The sequence below is a fragment of the Eublepharis macularius genome, chromosome 1, assembly GCF_028583425.1.
Source record: "Eublepharis macularius isolate TG4126 chromosome 1, MPM_Emac_v1.0, whole genome shotgun sequence".
Lineage (NCBI taxonomy): Eukaryota > Metazoa > Chordata > Lepidosauria > Squamata > Eublepharidae > Eublepharis > Eublepharis macularius.
The window spans coordinates 177,695,934-177,713,193 of NC_072790.1; the positions used below are offsets into that span (position 1 = coordinate 177,695,934).

At 44.3% G+C, this 17,260-nt stretch overlaps 1 protein-coding gene across 1 annotated transcript in view; it reads left to right on the plus strand.

Annotated features, from left to right (window-relative positions):
- Positions 1-13,027, plus strand: part of PPP1CB (protein phosphatase 1 catalytic subunit beta) — an 86,640-nt gene extending 73,613 nt beyond the window's left edge. The window contains exons 6-8 of the mRNA XM_054978921.1: positions 9,429-9,580; positions 10,179-10,313; positions 11,343-13,027. Of these exons, the coding sequence (XP_054834896.1) occupies positions 9,429-9,580; positions 10,179-10,313; positions 11,343-11,447 (392 nt within the window). The 3' untranslated portion in view covers positions 11,448-13,027. The remainder of the gene's footprint in view (positions 1-9,428; positions 9,581-10,178; positions 10,314-11,342) is intronic.
- The last annotated feature ends 4,233 nt before the right edge of the window (positions 13,028-17,260 follow it).

The window sequence follows — 17,260 nt, forward strand, 5'->3', positions numbered from 1 at the left end:
AGGGGTGCTTTTAAACGTCGCACCACTTGCTTCACCCCCTGGGAGGGGGAGCCTCTTCCCCCTCCCATCAAGGGAAGCAAGCAGCCCCTTTTCATGCCGTTTGCAAGTGGCATGAAAAGAGATGCTTTCAAACACTGCATTGCTTGCTTCACCCCATGGGAGGGGATCCTCTTCCCCTTCCCATTGGGGAAAACAAGCAGCGGGGCGTTTGAAACTTAAAGCACCCCTTTTTGTGCTACTTTCAAATGCTGCTCCACTTGCTTCCCTCGATGGGAGGGACCGTCCTCCCCCTCCCATCGGGGGAAGCAAGCAGCATTGGGGCAGGAAGTTTAAAGCAACCCTTTTCTTACTGCTTGCAAGCTACACGAAAAGGGTTGCTTTGAGCTTTGGTGTGCTTCATGAAGCGCCCTGAATCTTTACAGAGGGATTTGGGCTATCCCAAATTGTTTTCCTGCTTCGAGTCTAATCTTTTTCAGATGCACACACCTGGTGGCAGCGCTCATCCAAGAGTCTTTCTCCCTCTGAGGCGGAGGACATCTTGGGTGATTCCCACCATCCAATCAGGGAGGCAGGAACTAACTTTCTTCCTCTTCCTGTCTAGCCTGTGGGACCACCCTCTCTTCAGTTCTGTTCCTGCCTCCAGGGAGAGCAGTTCTGCAGCAGACTAGCTCTGCTGCCTTTTCTCTATCTCTTCTTTATCTTTCTTCTTCCTCAAATCATTCTTTACCTTACTCCTTACTTACTTCATTACCTTACTCTCCTCCCATTTCCTCTTCTTTTACTCCTCTTGCCAAAGAAAGAAAAGAGGACAAGATGGTCTCTAGAGAGTCATCGGACTCTGAGGAAAGCTTCATGGAGAAGAATTTGGGCTGTTCCCACGGAGAGCCGTCCTACCGGCGGCGGGAACAGGCCCAGCCAGCACCAGCATGCCTCTGAGGCTGTATGGGTTCCCTGGCGAGGAGAATATGGGCTGTTCCCACGGAGAGCCGTCCTACCGACGGAGGGAACAGGCCCAGCCGGCACCAGCATGCCTCTGAGGCTGTATGGGTTCCCCGGCAAGGAAATGGCCTTGGAAGAGACGCAGGCCTTGCAACAGCTCCATCTTCCACAGAGGGAGCTTGTTAAAACAGCGTGCCTCAGCCAGCCAGCTGAGAACAGCGCCACCTGGTGGAGCTCAATTTTGGCGGGAAACAATGCAACGCACTTGCCAATCTCCTGGCAGGAGAAACATGGCTGAAACATAATCCAGACACCCAGAGCTCCAGCCGACAAGCCCAGGAGGGCCACGTAAGTGTTCCCCCGAGCGTGTTATACCTCCAGAATTCCTGTCAGCAATTAGACTGACTGTGAGGGAGGAAATCCTGTTACTTTACCAGTCAGAAGCACCTTGGCCCTATAAAGATTCCAGGAATCTCCTCAGCCCTGGCTCCATGTGAATGTGCCCATGCCAATCTCCTGGCTGGAGATTTTACAGCAGGCCTTTCCCCTTTGGATTTAGCCCTGCTTTTACAACAGGATCTAGCCCTGCCTTTCCCTGTCAGATGGGTAATGTATAAAGGGCGCAATTTTGCCGGTGTCTTTGAACCTTTTAACTCTTAAGACTAACCAGGAGAGAGGAAATAGTGGTGTGGTGTCTACCTCCTCCTCCTTCCATGAGTAAGGCTGTAGCTCTGTGGAAGAGCTTCTGCTTTGTAAGCAGAAGATCCAAGTTTGTTCCCCATTAAATCCATCTTAAGAGATTAGGTAGATGAGAAGAAAAACCTCTTCCTGAGACCCTGGTGACTTGCTGCCAGTCTGAGGAGATAACACTGACCGATGGTCTGAGTCAGAATAAGGCAGTTTGTAACGTTTATCAGTCAGGGATCCCCACGGAGCAGGGGGATCGCCCTCAGATAGAGTTTGTAATGACAGGGAGAAGGATGAATTCCTTCAGATGTGGAAAAGGAAGAAATATCCCTACCAGAACAATCAGTCCAGCTGTCAGAATCTGAGGTCTACCAGTATTTACACCTAAGACATTCTCAGCCTTAGAGCTGTAAAAATTAGCCTTGGGGGAGTAGGACCCTTAAACTGGGAATACCAAATCCAACCCAGGGAAACGAGTCACTTCCTAGTGAAGGTTCCTCAGAAAAGGTCCTCCCATTTCCAGAATATTTGTGGAGAAGGTTCAAGGCTGAGTGTTCTAAACCATAAGCCAATTAATAATCCCCAAACTTGGTCCCCAAAAAAACTGTACTGACTACCTTTCTTTGCTATGAGTTGTTGCAGGTACCTGCGATGGAACCTCCAGTGGCTACTCTTCAGTCATCTGGGCTCTGGTCAGATGATGGGTAAGGATCAGTCAGAGACCACTTAGACAAGAAGAGAGAGGCCATGCTAACAAGAGCTCACGAGGCCGTGACCATGGCTGTTAAGGCTACAGCTATTGTCTCTATTGCCTCAAGAGTGTCAGGAGTATGGATCTGGAAACTGATCCAACTCCTCCTGTACAACAATAGCTGCCCCCATTGAAGGGGCAAACAGAAATGTAAGGGCCAATACCTTCAAAACAGACATCATCCTGGATACATTTACCTTTTTCTTCTAGGATTATGGTCTTGACAGCAGTGACAAGCTGGCACGCTTGAGTAAGAGCATGGCCAGCAGATTCACACTCTAAAAATATCATCCTGGCTTACCTCTTTCAGAGAGACAAGCTATTTGGGGGTGCCCTGGGAAAGATCTAGATTGAGACCTAGGACAGAAGAATGTGTTGCCAAAAAAACTCAAACAATCTGAGAGGAGATCCATTGGCCCTCAGCCTTTTATTCATAACACACACTACTAAGGTCCAGACAAGATTCCAAATGGCCATCCTGAGGTTAATCTAGGCAACCCTTTAATAAGGGGGGTCTTTTCAAAACCGCACTTGTAGTATAGTGATTAAATAACTGAACAGTGATGCAGTACTCTGCAGGTTCAGTTCTCACTGCTGCCATGAACTTGCCACATGGTGTTGGATAAACCAGTCCTCTCAGTCCCAGCTCTCCAGCTGTATTGTGGGGATAATGCTTACCTTTTCCCAAGATCAAACAGACAGTTCTCCACACGGGGAAAGAGATCAACCTTAATACCCAGATCTCTAAGACACAACTTGCTAGCTGTCCCCTGAGAGGCCAACTACTCTTTACCATCAAGCTTAGGTTGACAAGCAGGCAGGCCTTACACATAGTCTCACAAGGCTATTCCATACAATTTGAAAGCTGCCCTCCAGAAAGGGGTCTACTCAATCTTCTTCTCAGTCCCTAAAAAGAATAGGGACTGGAGGGTGTTATTAGACCTCAAGTTTTTTGAACAAGTTTATCAAATTATATCACTTCTGAATGGAGACTCTGTGCTCAGTCGCAGTGACTAATCAATCAGAAGAACACATAACATCTACAGATCTTACAGAGACATACCTCCATGTACCAATTCTGACAGCCCGTCAAAATTATCTAAGATTTTATGTTTAAAAAATAAATAAATAAAATTAAAAATTGCCAGTTCTGAGCCATCCTGTTTTGGCCTGTCCATCACACCAAGAGTATTTACAAAATTCATGATCAACCCCATCATACGTTTCAGAGACGGGGTATTCATGTTCACTTGTACCCAGATGATCTGATTGGTTCAAGAGAAAATCTCACCACAACACTCAATTCACCATTCAGTTCCTACAAGCTTGAACACCTGGGTTAGATCACAGTCACCAAAAGAGTTTTTTTTTCTATCCCTCACCAAAGAAAAGGTCAGGAAGACCAAACTGCTGACCAAACAATGCAATACGTTTGGGGTCGTCTATAGGCAAGACCACTTCAGACCTTTCTTAGATCTCATTAACAACAGATCATGGAGAAGACAGATCTTCCCATTCAGATACCACTTCAGATCAAAACCCATCTGAGCTAAGGTCACCAACCCAATGCAAAGCAAAAGATTCATGATCCCTCGAGAACAACAAATATTTACGGGTGTAAGAATCAGGTTAGGCATGTCTTCCTATCAATGACGGAGAAAGGGGAGCAATTTGTCTGGCCCTGTTCCAGTTCAGAGCTCTGTATGGACAAGGTTGCAGACAAAATATGTATAAACAAGCAGGGGGGATTCAAGACCTTGAAGTGACACAGGTGGCAGCAAGGATACTTACCTGGGAGGATGGTCACCTAGCTTCAATCAGAACTGTACACATCAAAGGCATATCCAATGCCCAGGCAGACTGGCTGAGGGGACAACAGGAATCGTCCCTTAAGAAACATCTCATAACATTGCACTTCACAACACCTCATGAACCTGTGTGCGCCCCAACACAGCCATCAACTACCGGGGTACATGACAAGACTTGTTCTACTCACAAGCAGATGCCCTGACATTGCAGTGGCCATTAGGCCTCCTCTATGTATTACTACCCTTACCAGTAACAGACCATGCCTTTCCACCCTCCAACAGATGGTGATATTTCCACCTTTCACCCTACTGACCTCTCCGGTCAAGTTACAGCAGGGACCAATTTGGCTCCCTCATTTAGACTTACTCTGCTTAACCGTGTGGAAATAGAAAGGAACACCTTCCTAAGATGGGGATATTTCTGAGAGGTGGCCAACACTCTCCTAGCATTCAGAAAACAGTTTATAGCTCAGAATTTACAACTCTTATTGGGAAGCCCTCACTCGGTAGACATTTTACACAGCCCTGACCAAGCATCCATTTGAACCAGTCAAGGATGTTCCCCTGAGAAGGCTGAGAATGAAGACTATCTTCCTTATTATGTTCGCGTCTGCCAGAAGATTTAGTCAGACCTGAACTCTGTATCTTTCCCAATAGTAAGGTGATGACTCGGACTGTCTTCCAAAACCGTATTCCAAACTGCATAGTTTGCAAGAGATAAGGCTACCATATTTCTACCTCTACCCTAAATAGACGAGGGAGAGGCTCTGACACAACCTAGATGTCAGAAGGAGGCTTAAGGCCTCTGCTCCAAATAGTGCAAATTAGAAAGTCAGTCTTACTGTTCTTAAATATATCTCATCTCAGTTTAGGGAAGAAAATGTCTTCAGCAGCAGTAGGTGCCAATAGCAAAACATACACTATCGAAACTCCTAAAAACTCTCTTCGCAGAGGTTCCTTGTGGAATACCAGCTCACTCTTTGAGGAATGCTACTACCAGTGCAGCATTACACAGGAACACTTTTGTAGAAGAAGGCTGCAAGTTTGTCAGTCTTGACCTTATTAAGATGCTACAAATCGAATCTATATGATTCAGCGGACACCGACTGTAGTAGAAAAGTACTGCAGTGCATGATCAGGGACGAAGACCACTTCCCACCCAGAAACTGGAAACTGCTTTGGGAGCACCCAAGATGTCCTCCGCCTCAGAGGGAGAACGGACCTTTGGACACTTATCGTGAAGGGTCCTTCTCCTCTGAGGAAAGGAGGACATCTTGCCCTCCCCGGGTCTCCGTCCTCTACCCTGCTGCCTCATTCTTATACCTCCTCCGGATTATGCTTTATTTACAGTACATGTTAATGCAACAGGTGTTTTTTCTCTCAGTATTAACAGTTGCTGAATGATAAATTCAATGTTACTGCTTTGTGGAGTCACCTGAACTGAAGAGAGGGTGGTCCCACAGGCTAGACAGGAAGAGGAAGAAAGTTAGTTCCTGCCTCCCTGATTGGATGGTGGGAATCACCCAAGATGTCCTCCTTTCCTCAGAGGAGAAGGACCCTTCACGGTAAGTGTCCAAAGGTCCGTTTTCCTTCAGGCCGCTCCCACCCCAAATATTGTTGGCATTGATTGTGTGGGCCTGGTGTGGGATGCTGAGGAGAGTTAGGCTGTTTGTCTGGTGTACTGACCACCTAGTGCACCAGCAGCTACCCTGTTGAGTCTGTTGAATGTAGTGGCTGGGTGGGCTTTGGAATATCCCAGGCTTTCGGTTTTGGGGGACTTCAATGTCCATGCCAAAGATGCTGCCTCCTTACAGGCTGCAGACCTGGTGTCCTCCATGGCAGCACTGGGACTCTTAGTTTGTATCTGCCCCCACATATCCAGTGGGCCACACACTGGATTTGATCTTTGGGATGGGGATACATGTGGATTTTGATGTGATTGAAGTGGTGCCATGATCAGACTACTTTGTCCTGAAGGCTCGTTTGGGCGTACCAACCCACCACCACCACCCTGCCCCCCTGCATTGGTGGCAAGCTGATTTATGCTTGCTTGCAGAGACTGATGGATCCAGTTGGTTTCCAGACTGCTCTGCAGGATTCAATGCCCCCTGGTAGTTCATTGGATTTACTGGTGGAGGACTGGCATGCCCATCTCTCCGAAGCTGTCTACAAAATTGCCCCCCATCGCCCACTTTGCCCCCGTATAAAGTTGGCACCTTGATACACTAAGGAGCTGCATTGGAAGAAGCGGGAGCTAAGACATCTTGAGGTGTCAGTGAAGGCAATGAAGAGAGAATTCTGTGCTTCTTCAGTTGCATCTGCGAGCTCACACCCAGCACAATTGTTTTAAATTGTTCAGTCTTTGGTCTCCCTGTCGCAGGAAGACTGTCAAATTAATAATTTTAATATTAGCTGTGAGGCCTTTGGGAGCTATTTCGTGGACAAAATCCTGTCACTCCACCATGACCTACTGGCCGAGGTTGACACAGTAAACAAATTGGAGGCCCCTTGGCATCTTCTGGATCTGTGTTAGATCATTTCAGTCTGCTGTCCCAAGACGAGGTTGACAGGACCCTGTAGGTGGTGAGGCCTACCACTTCCCCCTTGGACTCTTGCCTGTCGTGGCTGGTGAACGCCAACATTGATGGGTTTGGGGCTCCTCTGGAGGCCATTGTTAACCTCTTTTAAAGCTCTGGAGTCTTTCCTGGAGTATTGAAAGAAGTGGTGGTATGGCCCTCCCCCTGAAAAACCATCTTTGGACCCCACCGACCTGTCCAGTTACCACCCAGTTTCAAACCTGGGCAAGGTAATTGAGCGGGCGGTGGTGGAACAGCTGCAGGTGTTTCTGAAGGACTCCTCTATCCTGGACCCATTCCAATCCGGCTTTTGCCCTGGCCGTGAGATGGAGACAGCACTGGTCACCCTCACAGACAATCTCCATAGACACCTGGATCGAGGCGGTTCAGTGCTGCTGGTGTTGTTAGATCTCTCAGGCAGCATTTGATACAGTTGACTATGATCTGCTGATTCACTGCTTAACTTACATGAGGATTCATGGGACAACCTTGCAGTGGCTGGTCTCTCTTCACTATGGTGGGGGACTGAGGATTGCATTGGGGGAGCAGTTGTTGCCATGTCACCCATTAGTGTGTGGTATCCCTCAGGAGGTGATACTCTCCCCAATGTTATTTAACATCTACATGCGCCCCCTCACCCAGTTCGTGCAGAGTTTCGGATTGGGCTGTCATCAATATGCTGATGACACCCAACTTTACCTGTTGATGGACGGACGGACTCCTCCCCGGACATTCTGGCCAGTGCTTTGGAGGTTATGACTGGTTGGTTAAGACAGATGTTGTGCTCCTGGGTCATAGGCTGACAGGTTCTGGGATCCACCTCCCGATCCTTGATGGGGTGCAGCTAGTGCCTGTGCCAGTGGTGAGGAGTTTGGGTGTGGTCCTGGATGCCTCCCTGACAGTGGAGGCCCAGGTCACAGTGGTTGCCAGGTCTGCATTGTTTTGTCTTTGCCAGGCTAGGCAACTTTCTTTCTATCTCTCGACTAATGACTTAGCTGCAGTGATCCATGCAATGGTCACCTCCAGGATGGATCTCTGTAACTCGTTCTACACTGGGCTGCTCTTGGGCCTGCTCCAGAAGCTTGTCCAAAATGCAGCAGTGTGTATGCTGACCAGGACCTCATTCCAGTCACATTTAACACCAGTTCTGCTTTCAGTGGCTCTCAGTGGAATTCCAGATCAGGTTCAAGGTTTTGGTTTTAACCTTTAAGGTCCTTAGCAGACTGGGACCAGCGTACCTGCGGGACTGCCTCTCCCCATATGTTCCCCAGAGGCTGCTTCGTTCAGCCGACGAACATTTACTGGTGGTCACTGGCCCCAAGGAGGTTTGTCTTACCTCAAGAAGGGCCCAGGCTTTCTCGGCCCTGGAACTAACCTGGTGGAACTCTTTGTCTGCGTTTCATTCAGATTTGTTATCTTTCCATCGGGCCTGCAAGACAGAAATGTTCTGCCAGGCATATGGTGATTGAGGTAGGCAAGCCATCCAAACTGTCTAACCTGGCCTCCTGCCATGGGAGGGGTGTGTGTCCCTATGACTGTATCCATCTGAAACCGCCCACCCCGTCCCACAGGTTTGTTTGGACTGAACGGGCGGTGCAATACATGTGCATTCTTAGTACTGTATTATTGTTTGCTGATTTTATATTTTATGCTGCTGATTTTGTTACTGTATATTTTATATATTGTGATCTGCTCTGAGTCTGCATGCAAGGAGAGCAAAATATAAATTTAATTAAAAAAATAAATTGCTTTCTTGAAAAATGCTAGCTTGGGTGTGTTTAGGATGTGAGAAATTTTAACATGGTATATAAGAGATTTCTAGTTCTGAATACTGAGTATTAAAAATAGATGCAAAGAGTTATAGGGTAAGTTGACTTTAAACAGATAAGCTTATGGCTCTTGGCTGTTTATAATACGGCTTAAACAGTGGTACTGTAAGGCAGTACTTAGGGAATATTCTGTACGTAACGCGTATTGCGATCTTTACAAAACCCTTTACAAGGATGTCACTGTTATTCCCATATTACAGTCATAGGGAGATGTGCAAGCCACTAAGGCCTCCTAGTGAGGTATAGGCAGAGATTTTAAATATTCTGTTTTGAAGCACAGTCTTTTCACCACTATGCTGGGAGGTAGAACATTGAACACAATCCCAAATGTTGCCCAAAACATCATGGATGAAACAGTTTTGAACTGTTGCAGTTCTAACGCTGCCGCAGCATGTGCAATACTTTTCAGGATGATAATTTTTAAGTTTGTGTTAAAGAAACACAAACACAAACGTGCTTCAGGCATGTAATAAATGAATGCTGGCTACATCCACATGAGATACCTAGTATCTGATACTTTAAATCTTTTAAGCCTTTGGAAATTCACTGAATTACATGTATTCTCATCTGCCCTGATTTTTCTTGTGGGAGGTTAATGACAAGTATAGGAAGATATAGAATTGTTAAACTGGTGGGGGGATGTTGGAAATAAACGTGGGTTACAGTCCTTCTCCATTAAGATCAAAGGAGACTTTGTTCTTGTGTTTATTAGGAACAGGAAATCTGACTTCTGTGTTTTTGTGCATAAAATACCAAGATTTTTAACCATTCTAGATAAATACCTTACTGTAACATTACACATTAGGACTTTTTCTGAAGTTATCCCTCTTTTCCTAAGGCTTGCTCTGTGACCTACTGTGGTCTGATCCAGACAAGGATGTGCAAGGATGGGGTGAAAATGACCGTGGAGTCTCTTTCACTTTTGGAGCAGATGTGGTCAGCAAATTTTTGAATCGTCATGATTTGGATTTGATTTGTCGAGCTCATCAGGTATGATTCTATTTGTGCTTGTCTTTTGGTCTCTACTGTTCAGAGATCTGCCTGTCTGGTACACAATCCAGTGCAGCATTCCACTATGTGATGATGAACCGCTGCAGATCAGACCACAAATAGCTATTCTCCTCCTTTTGGCTGCAAGTAGTTCTGTCTCAAAGTCAGATGTGAATTCCATCCCCATTAAATTACAAAGCATTTTACTAGCTGTGTCCTGTACTGCTTTTGTACACACTTGTCTTGATTTGAGCATTTGAGCTTTAAAACATTTTCCAGAAATGTAGGCAGGTCTTTGAAGTTTACCTTCACAACAACAAAAAGTCCCTTAGCCGGTTTGTATTCCATATATTTTAATTTAAAGGCTGTTCATTATTGTGCTGTCAAAAATTAAAAGTGCAGAATCCTAGATGGCATATTCAGTCACCATCTGGCTTCTTGGACACTTAAGCTGCTAAAGAATTTTGCATGTTTTGGTATACTTGTCACTGCTGTACTACATCAAGTTACTTTCCCAAACTGTTGAGGCTATAGAGTAAAAAAAAAAATTGGTTAGGACTACAAAAAATATTCAAGCTTGACTATTTCTATTTAACAGGTAGTTGAAGATGGCTATGAATTCTTTGCTAAACGACAGCTTGTTACCTTATTTTCCGCTCCTAATTATTGTGGAGAGTTTGATAATGCTGGTGGCATGATGAGTGTGGATGAAACTTTGATGTGTTCTTTTCAGGTACAGTAAACCAGATCACAGATTTTTCAATATTTTAATGAAAAATAGATTTAGGATCACAAGTTACTAGAACTATATTGCCTGTTTAAATGTAGAATAGAAAATGTTTGAATGGTGGGGGAAAATCTTTTGAGTTTCCTTAGCTGAAGACTAGCATTCTGGACAAATGTCAGTTATGACTTTTGTGTACGATGGTGGTTTGCTAGGCTGTTAGCTATAAGCTTTGAGGGCATACTTTTACAAAAAGTTAAGGTAGATGTTGCCTAAAGAACAGGGAGTCATCAAAACCAGAACTCTGTTACTATACCTTAGTGTTATATAAGTGTTCTTGGTAACATACTCAAAACTGGATGGAGCTAATATGACTAGGTCTCCAAACCCAGCTTAGTTATCACATTGCTTTATAACAAATGAAATCTTGAACTAAATGGAAAATCGCAGTATAAATGCATAAATAATTAAGTGACTGATTCATCTAGCCCAAGTCCTGCCTACTGTGACTGGCCACAGCTCTCCATAGTCTGAGGCAATCATTGTCTTCTGCATGTACTACCAATGACCTATGGTCCTATTCTGGTTAGATTAGTGAGCAGAGTGGGTTCCTGCATAATCCCTTTCTGTGACTGGCTTTACAGTAATACATAGGAAATGAGAAGCTCATGTACAGAATAACAACTTGTTTTGAAGATCTAAGGGGAGGTGTGTGAAATAGTTACTACTGGCCTAGGATCTGGGAGTCTCAGATTGAAGTTTCCAGTCTGCCATGGAGGCTTGTTGAGTGAGCATGAGTCAGTCTCTCAGCCTAATCTACCTCACAGAGTAGTTGTGAGGATAAAATGGAGCAGAGGAGAACAGTGTCAACTGTTTTAGGTCCCCACTGGGGAGAAAGGTGAAGTATAAGGTGAAGTATAAATGAAGTAAATATTCATGCAAACTGCTCACTTATTCATTCAGGAAGCTCAGATATTTGTAATGCTTAGTGTAGTTTGTAGACTTCTTAAAAGAAATAATTTTTTCTTTCCTCTGAAGATTCTGAAACCATCTGAAAAGAAAGCAAAGTACCAGTATGGCGGACTGAATTCTGGACGTCCAGTCACTCCACCTCGCACAGCTAATCCACCGAAGAAGAGGTGAAGAAAGGAACTCATTAAAAGAACCATCAGATCTATAAAGGACAAAACTCCATATATACAGTATATAATAAGTGTGCACTGTAAAACCATCCAGCCATTTGACACCCTCTATGATGTCACATCTTTAACTTAAAGAGACGGGTAAAGGATCTTTAATATTTTCTAGTTGACAGATGTGCAACACTGTATTGTAACAAGTATACTCCAATAACCAATATAGAGTAAAATCAGATCTAAACAAATTCTTTGGGTTGCATATTTCACATCAATTTTAAAGATGACCAATATCCCAATTTAAGCTTGATGTAATAGCTAAATCAGATGAGAGCATGATGTTTCATTTGTGTAATGTGGTCTTACTGTTGCTTGACTGCTTTTATTTCTATTACTTTGTAGGTAGAATGATGGCAAAGTATCTAGCAATGTTCCCTGGCTAAAAATGAATTGCGGAAGAGACTTTTTTAAGGCAGCTGCCACTGTTCTCCCTCTTCCAGTACTCCTGCTAACTTAATATGTGCCCCTCTGATTAGGAGTATAGCATCTAAAAAAAACCTCACAAGCAAGCTAGTAACTTGAATAAAGCTCTTTACTTGGAAAACCCAGCAGTCAATATTTTCTGAAAAAGTAAACTTGCATTTTATTGTAGATTTCCACAGAATGACTTTGTGCACTGCACCATTTTAAATTAACATTACACTCATGGCACTTCATTTTACTAAAATAGGACAAGAATGGTATTATTAGTTGGTAACTTGATTATGTGGTACCTTGCATTAGCTTTTATTAGCATGAAACACCTTTTTGGCATGCTTAGCTTCCTGGTAATGCCATACTTGCATTAAATTGCATCTTGCATAGCTCACCAAACATGAAGATCCTTCTTTGACAAGCCTTCAAAAGCTAGCCCTCTTCTTCCTGCTTCTCTCCCCCCGCTCTCTACCATGCCCTCCAGGAGGGTGTATTTAAAAGGATGTTGATCAGTGAGCAGTAGGTTAACTATGGCTAGTGGTGGTTGGACTGTCTAATATTGCCATGTGAATGTTCTACATGATTGTAAGGCTTATGTCACTAAGATTATAGCTCTGGATTTTCATGATCAAAGTTCATATACTTCTGTATAGATTTTCTGCTTTGTAGTGTACTATAGTAGCAATAATTTCTGTACATGATCAGGAGTTGATGCAGTATTTCTTTTCCTGTTTTCTTTGACAAATGGCAAAGTGGTAAAGTACTGTGCAAAGATCGTAGGAGGATAAAAATGGAAAAACATTTATGATCGGATAAGAATACAATTTTTGTTTAACATTGTCAAATTTATGATTTAGGGAGAAGCTGCTGATTTATACCATTCTAAATGTGCAACAATAAATGTAAAACTCCTTAATATTGTCTTCACAAATTATAAGTTGAGGATTCTAGTAACTTGCATTATATGAACTGGCACATTATGCAAGGGTGATTTCTGGCAAAGTAAGAAGTTCTTGAAAATGGATTTAAGTCTCTTTTCTAATTCCATTTTGTTTTAAATGCATATATTAAATGTAGGTTTTTTCATTTAGTAAAGTTGTTAATTGATTTGAAGTCTGACTGGTTATTCCATTCTTTCTTTCATTAAGTCTTTTCAATGAAGTGATTTGACATTATGGCGTACAGTAGATGTTTTTTAGTCTAAACTTAAATATTGGCACTAATACAAAAATTATGGCACTAATTTGAATTGATTGGACCAAGTTATGTATTAGCAATAAATGTGCTATGCCAAGCAAGATGCCACCTGTAGGCTAATGGCTGGCAGCTGTGTCTGTCTCATAGTGGTGATGCCTATATTGGTGTAATATTGCCTACTGGTTATTCCCCTCATGATAAATGGAGTGGGGCCCTTTGACCACTGAAAAAGCTATGCTGAAGATAGTTTATTTTACTTGGCTCAAGATCACCCAGCAAACTTCCATTGCAGAATGGGGAATCAGACCTGGGTTGCTATGATCCTAGTCACTCTAGTCTCTATATCACACTGCCTTTGGGAACCACAGGGCCAAAAGCCACATGAGACAGGCTTCAATGAAAATAATCAAAGGTCAAGTGAGAGAGTTTTCTTGTCTTTGCAGTTTGTTTAGGTTATAGTCCCATAGCCTCTTTCTGTGCAATAAGAATGGAAATACTAACACTTATGCTAAACTAGTTTCCTTACTTTGAACTCCAAGGAAACCACAAGTGTAGATTCTCGACCTATGTCCAGCTTGTATATTGTTTTTCCTAGCATTCTTTACATTTGAATTGTACATTTCAGTGGTGCTAATTTACTCAAAGCAGCAATGAGGCTGGATAGTTGAATATAACTAGTTCACAGGGTACGTTTTGAACAAACTGCAGAGATTTTAAAAAGTTTTCATATGTGAATGCATAAATTGAAATCATTCTGCTGATATTGAAACTGGCCTTACCAACTCGGAAGAATGCTGGGTTGCATCCATTCCACCATCAACAGTGGTACTTTCCATTGGTGTAATGTGCCTTTCTCTAACACAGGATGCTCCGTGAACTTGAGGAAAGCTCTGTTATTAGAATGGATCCATGGCCTCCAAACCACTGAGTTGTAAGAATAAACCCTGCTAACACTACCACTTTAGCTTTCACATCTGTACTTTTTTTCCTCTGAAGGCCAATACCATGGAAATGGGTTTTCTGGAAAAAATTGAACTAAAAAATGTTTAAATGCCCTGAATAAAGCATGATCTGATCTAGCCTATTTATTTTGATATATTTAGCAAACAATATCCCATGTCAATTTTTATGTCCCAAGAACAATACTCATGAAGTATCTGAATAAGAAAAAAGTGTGGCTTAAAAGTTCAAATTAGGGGTGTGCACTTAGAGTATCTGATTTGGGGAAAATGCCCTTATCAGACCCAATCCATAAAGGTTTGGGGTTCCCAAATCAGGGCCAGCCAACCTGAATCAAAGCTTCCTGAAGCCATTTGGGTTGCTTTGGGGCCTTTTTAAAGGGGCTCCCTCCCACCACCTCACTTACCTGGTCCCTCCCGATAGAGGCAGAGGCAGCGGATCCAGCCTTCCCCACCACCCAGCTGGCCGCTGTGGAGGCACCAGTGCAGGTGGAGGAGGCACCAGCTCCGGGCCTTCTCCTCCGCCTCGCCAGCTGTGGTGAAGGCAGCAGAATCACACCCTCATGCAGCCCAGCCGGCAACGGTGGTACAGGCACTGGCTCCAAAGCATTCTCCACTGCCTTGCTGGACGCAGCTGCAGCGAAGGCAGCAGAATCACGCCCTTGTGCTGCCCAGCTATCTGCAGAGGCACCAGCTCCAGGCCTTTCCACCTCCTAGCTGGCTGCAGCAGTGGTGGAGGCGGTGGCAGCACACCCTCCTGCCGCACAGCTGGGAATCCCTCCCATCCCGATGAGGTAAGTGGGGTGGGAGGGTAAGTGGGGTGGGGCTGGTGCAAAGCTTACCCCCTCACTTTGGTATGCTCCGAATCTTTATGGAGCATACCAAAGCGATTTAAAGACCCAAACCCCTTCGGCTTGCCTCTTCGGGATTCGGGTTATTCTGGATCAGTTTCCCGCTTCAGGTAAACCCGAATTTCCCCCTGGTGCACACTTGTAGTTCAAATAAATACAAAACTTTGTGGGAAAGATTCTTATTGAAGAAATACTTGCAAAAATTTATAATCAGTGTAGCATGTATTTCTGTGGCATTGTTTAAATTTGTTTTAAAAAATTTAAAAGCACTGTTGAGACACTTACCAAGAGGCACAAATTAAGAATTTTAGATTTGGTTTTGGTTTGACCTGCACAGTCAGTCAGGTGAATTTATAACTTGATTTTTTATTTGGATTATGTTATCCCCCTCCCCCGGTTTACAAATCAGAACAGAAAGAAGGCAAAGGTCCTGAAAGACAAGACAACAGAGACAACGACCGAATAGGTAGGAGGGCAGAATAATAACAAATCGTTTTGGGAATCAGGAGTTCCAAATAACATAATATCTCAGTATAAATAAATAAAGATAGGTTACACAGGTAAAATGACCAAAGTATATTTGCAATTAGGGGTGTGCCCCCGAAAAAAATTCAGGTTTCCTCCTCCTGGTTTACCTGAAGCAGGAAAATGCTCCGTTATTACCCGAAACCCTAAGTGCCAAGCCGCTTTGGATTCAGGTATTTAAATCGCTTTGGTATGGTCCGTAAATATTCGGAGCATACCGAACTAAGGGGGAAAGCTTTGCCCAAGCTCCCCCCCCCAACTTAGCCCCCTCACTCCACTTTTTGGGCCAGGTGGCAGCCAGGATGGACAGCAGGAGGGCACGCTGCCACTGCTACAATGGCGGCCAGCTGCGAGACAAAGGCTCAGAGCCACCACCGCCACAGTGGCCAATGGGGAGGCAAAAAGGCCCGGAGCCGCTGCCTCCACCACCGCTGCGGCCCGTGGGGAGGTGGGCAAGTCCCAGAGCCACCACCTCCACCAGCACTGTGGCCACCTGGGAGGTGAGGAAAGCCAGAGCCTCTGCTGCTGCCTTTGCAGCAGCCAGCTGGGCCGTGGGGAAGGCTGCAGCCACCTCTGCATTTGCCAGCAGGAATACCCATGTAAGTGGCATGGAACTTGATGGGGTGATGGGATCTTCAACTGGCCCGTGGAGGGGGGAATCCTCCCCATGGGCCAGTTGAAGCCCAGGAAGGGCCCCGAAGCTTCCCAAAGTGACCTGATTTGCTTTGGGAAGCTTTGATTTGGAAATCCTGAATCTTTACAGATCAGATTTGGGAATTTTTCCCGAATTGGAAACCCGAAACACACACCCCTGTTTGCAAATGCTAGGTACACTAACTCACTGATAATACGGACAATACAAAATATTAAGTGGTACAGCCCAGTGATATTTTCACAAGTCAGCATAGAAAAGTTGTAAATCATCAGAGTGAGAACAGTGAAAAGATTCTGGATGATTAACAACTTGTATATGCCAATTTGTGGAAACTTCATTGGTCTGTACCACTTGATATTTTGCAATATATTATCAGTGGGATAGCATACCTAACAGTTGCCAATACACTTTGGTAATTCTACTCCTGCATAACCTATCTTTATTGTTCCTAGGATAGCTGTGATGTTACTTTGAGCTGCATATTCCAGATATGGCTTGATGTGGTTCTGCCTCTCATAACTATTAGGTCTCGGTTTTGTCTCTGTCTGGCAAAAAATCCTAGGAATAATTATTTGAAATATTGTCGAAGGCTTTCACGGCCGGAGAACGATAGTTGTTGTGGGTTTTCCGGGCTGTATTGCCGTGGTCTTGGCATTGTAGTTCCTGACGTTTCGCCAGCGGCTGTGGCTGGCATCTTCAGAGGTGTAGCACCAAAAGACAGAGATCTCTCAGTGTCACAGTGTGGAAAAGATGTGGGTCATTTGTATCTACTCAGGAGGGGTGGGGTTGAGCTGAGTCATCCTGTAAGAGTTTCCCAGGGTGTGGAATGCTAATGGCGGGAGGCTTCACTGTATCCTGAGGAGGTTCTTTTGCATATGGATTGGTACTTGATGTGCTAATCTTCTCTGCAGGGCTATTGTCAGGGATAGAATGTTTTGTTAGGGCACAGTATCTTATTCCAGGACACCAAAATACTGGACAACACTTCCAACTACTTTGTCAGACTGCACAGGGAAGCCATTGAAATTCACAAGCATAAGCAAAACTTCAACAGGAAAGAAGAAACCTTAAGAATGAACCGAGCATGGTTGCCAGTTCTGAGAAACACCAGGCTAACAAAACATTCTATCCCTGACAATAGCCCTGCAGAGAAGATTAG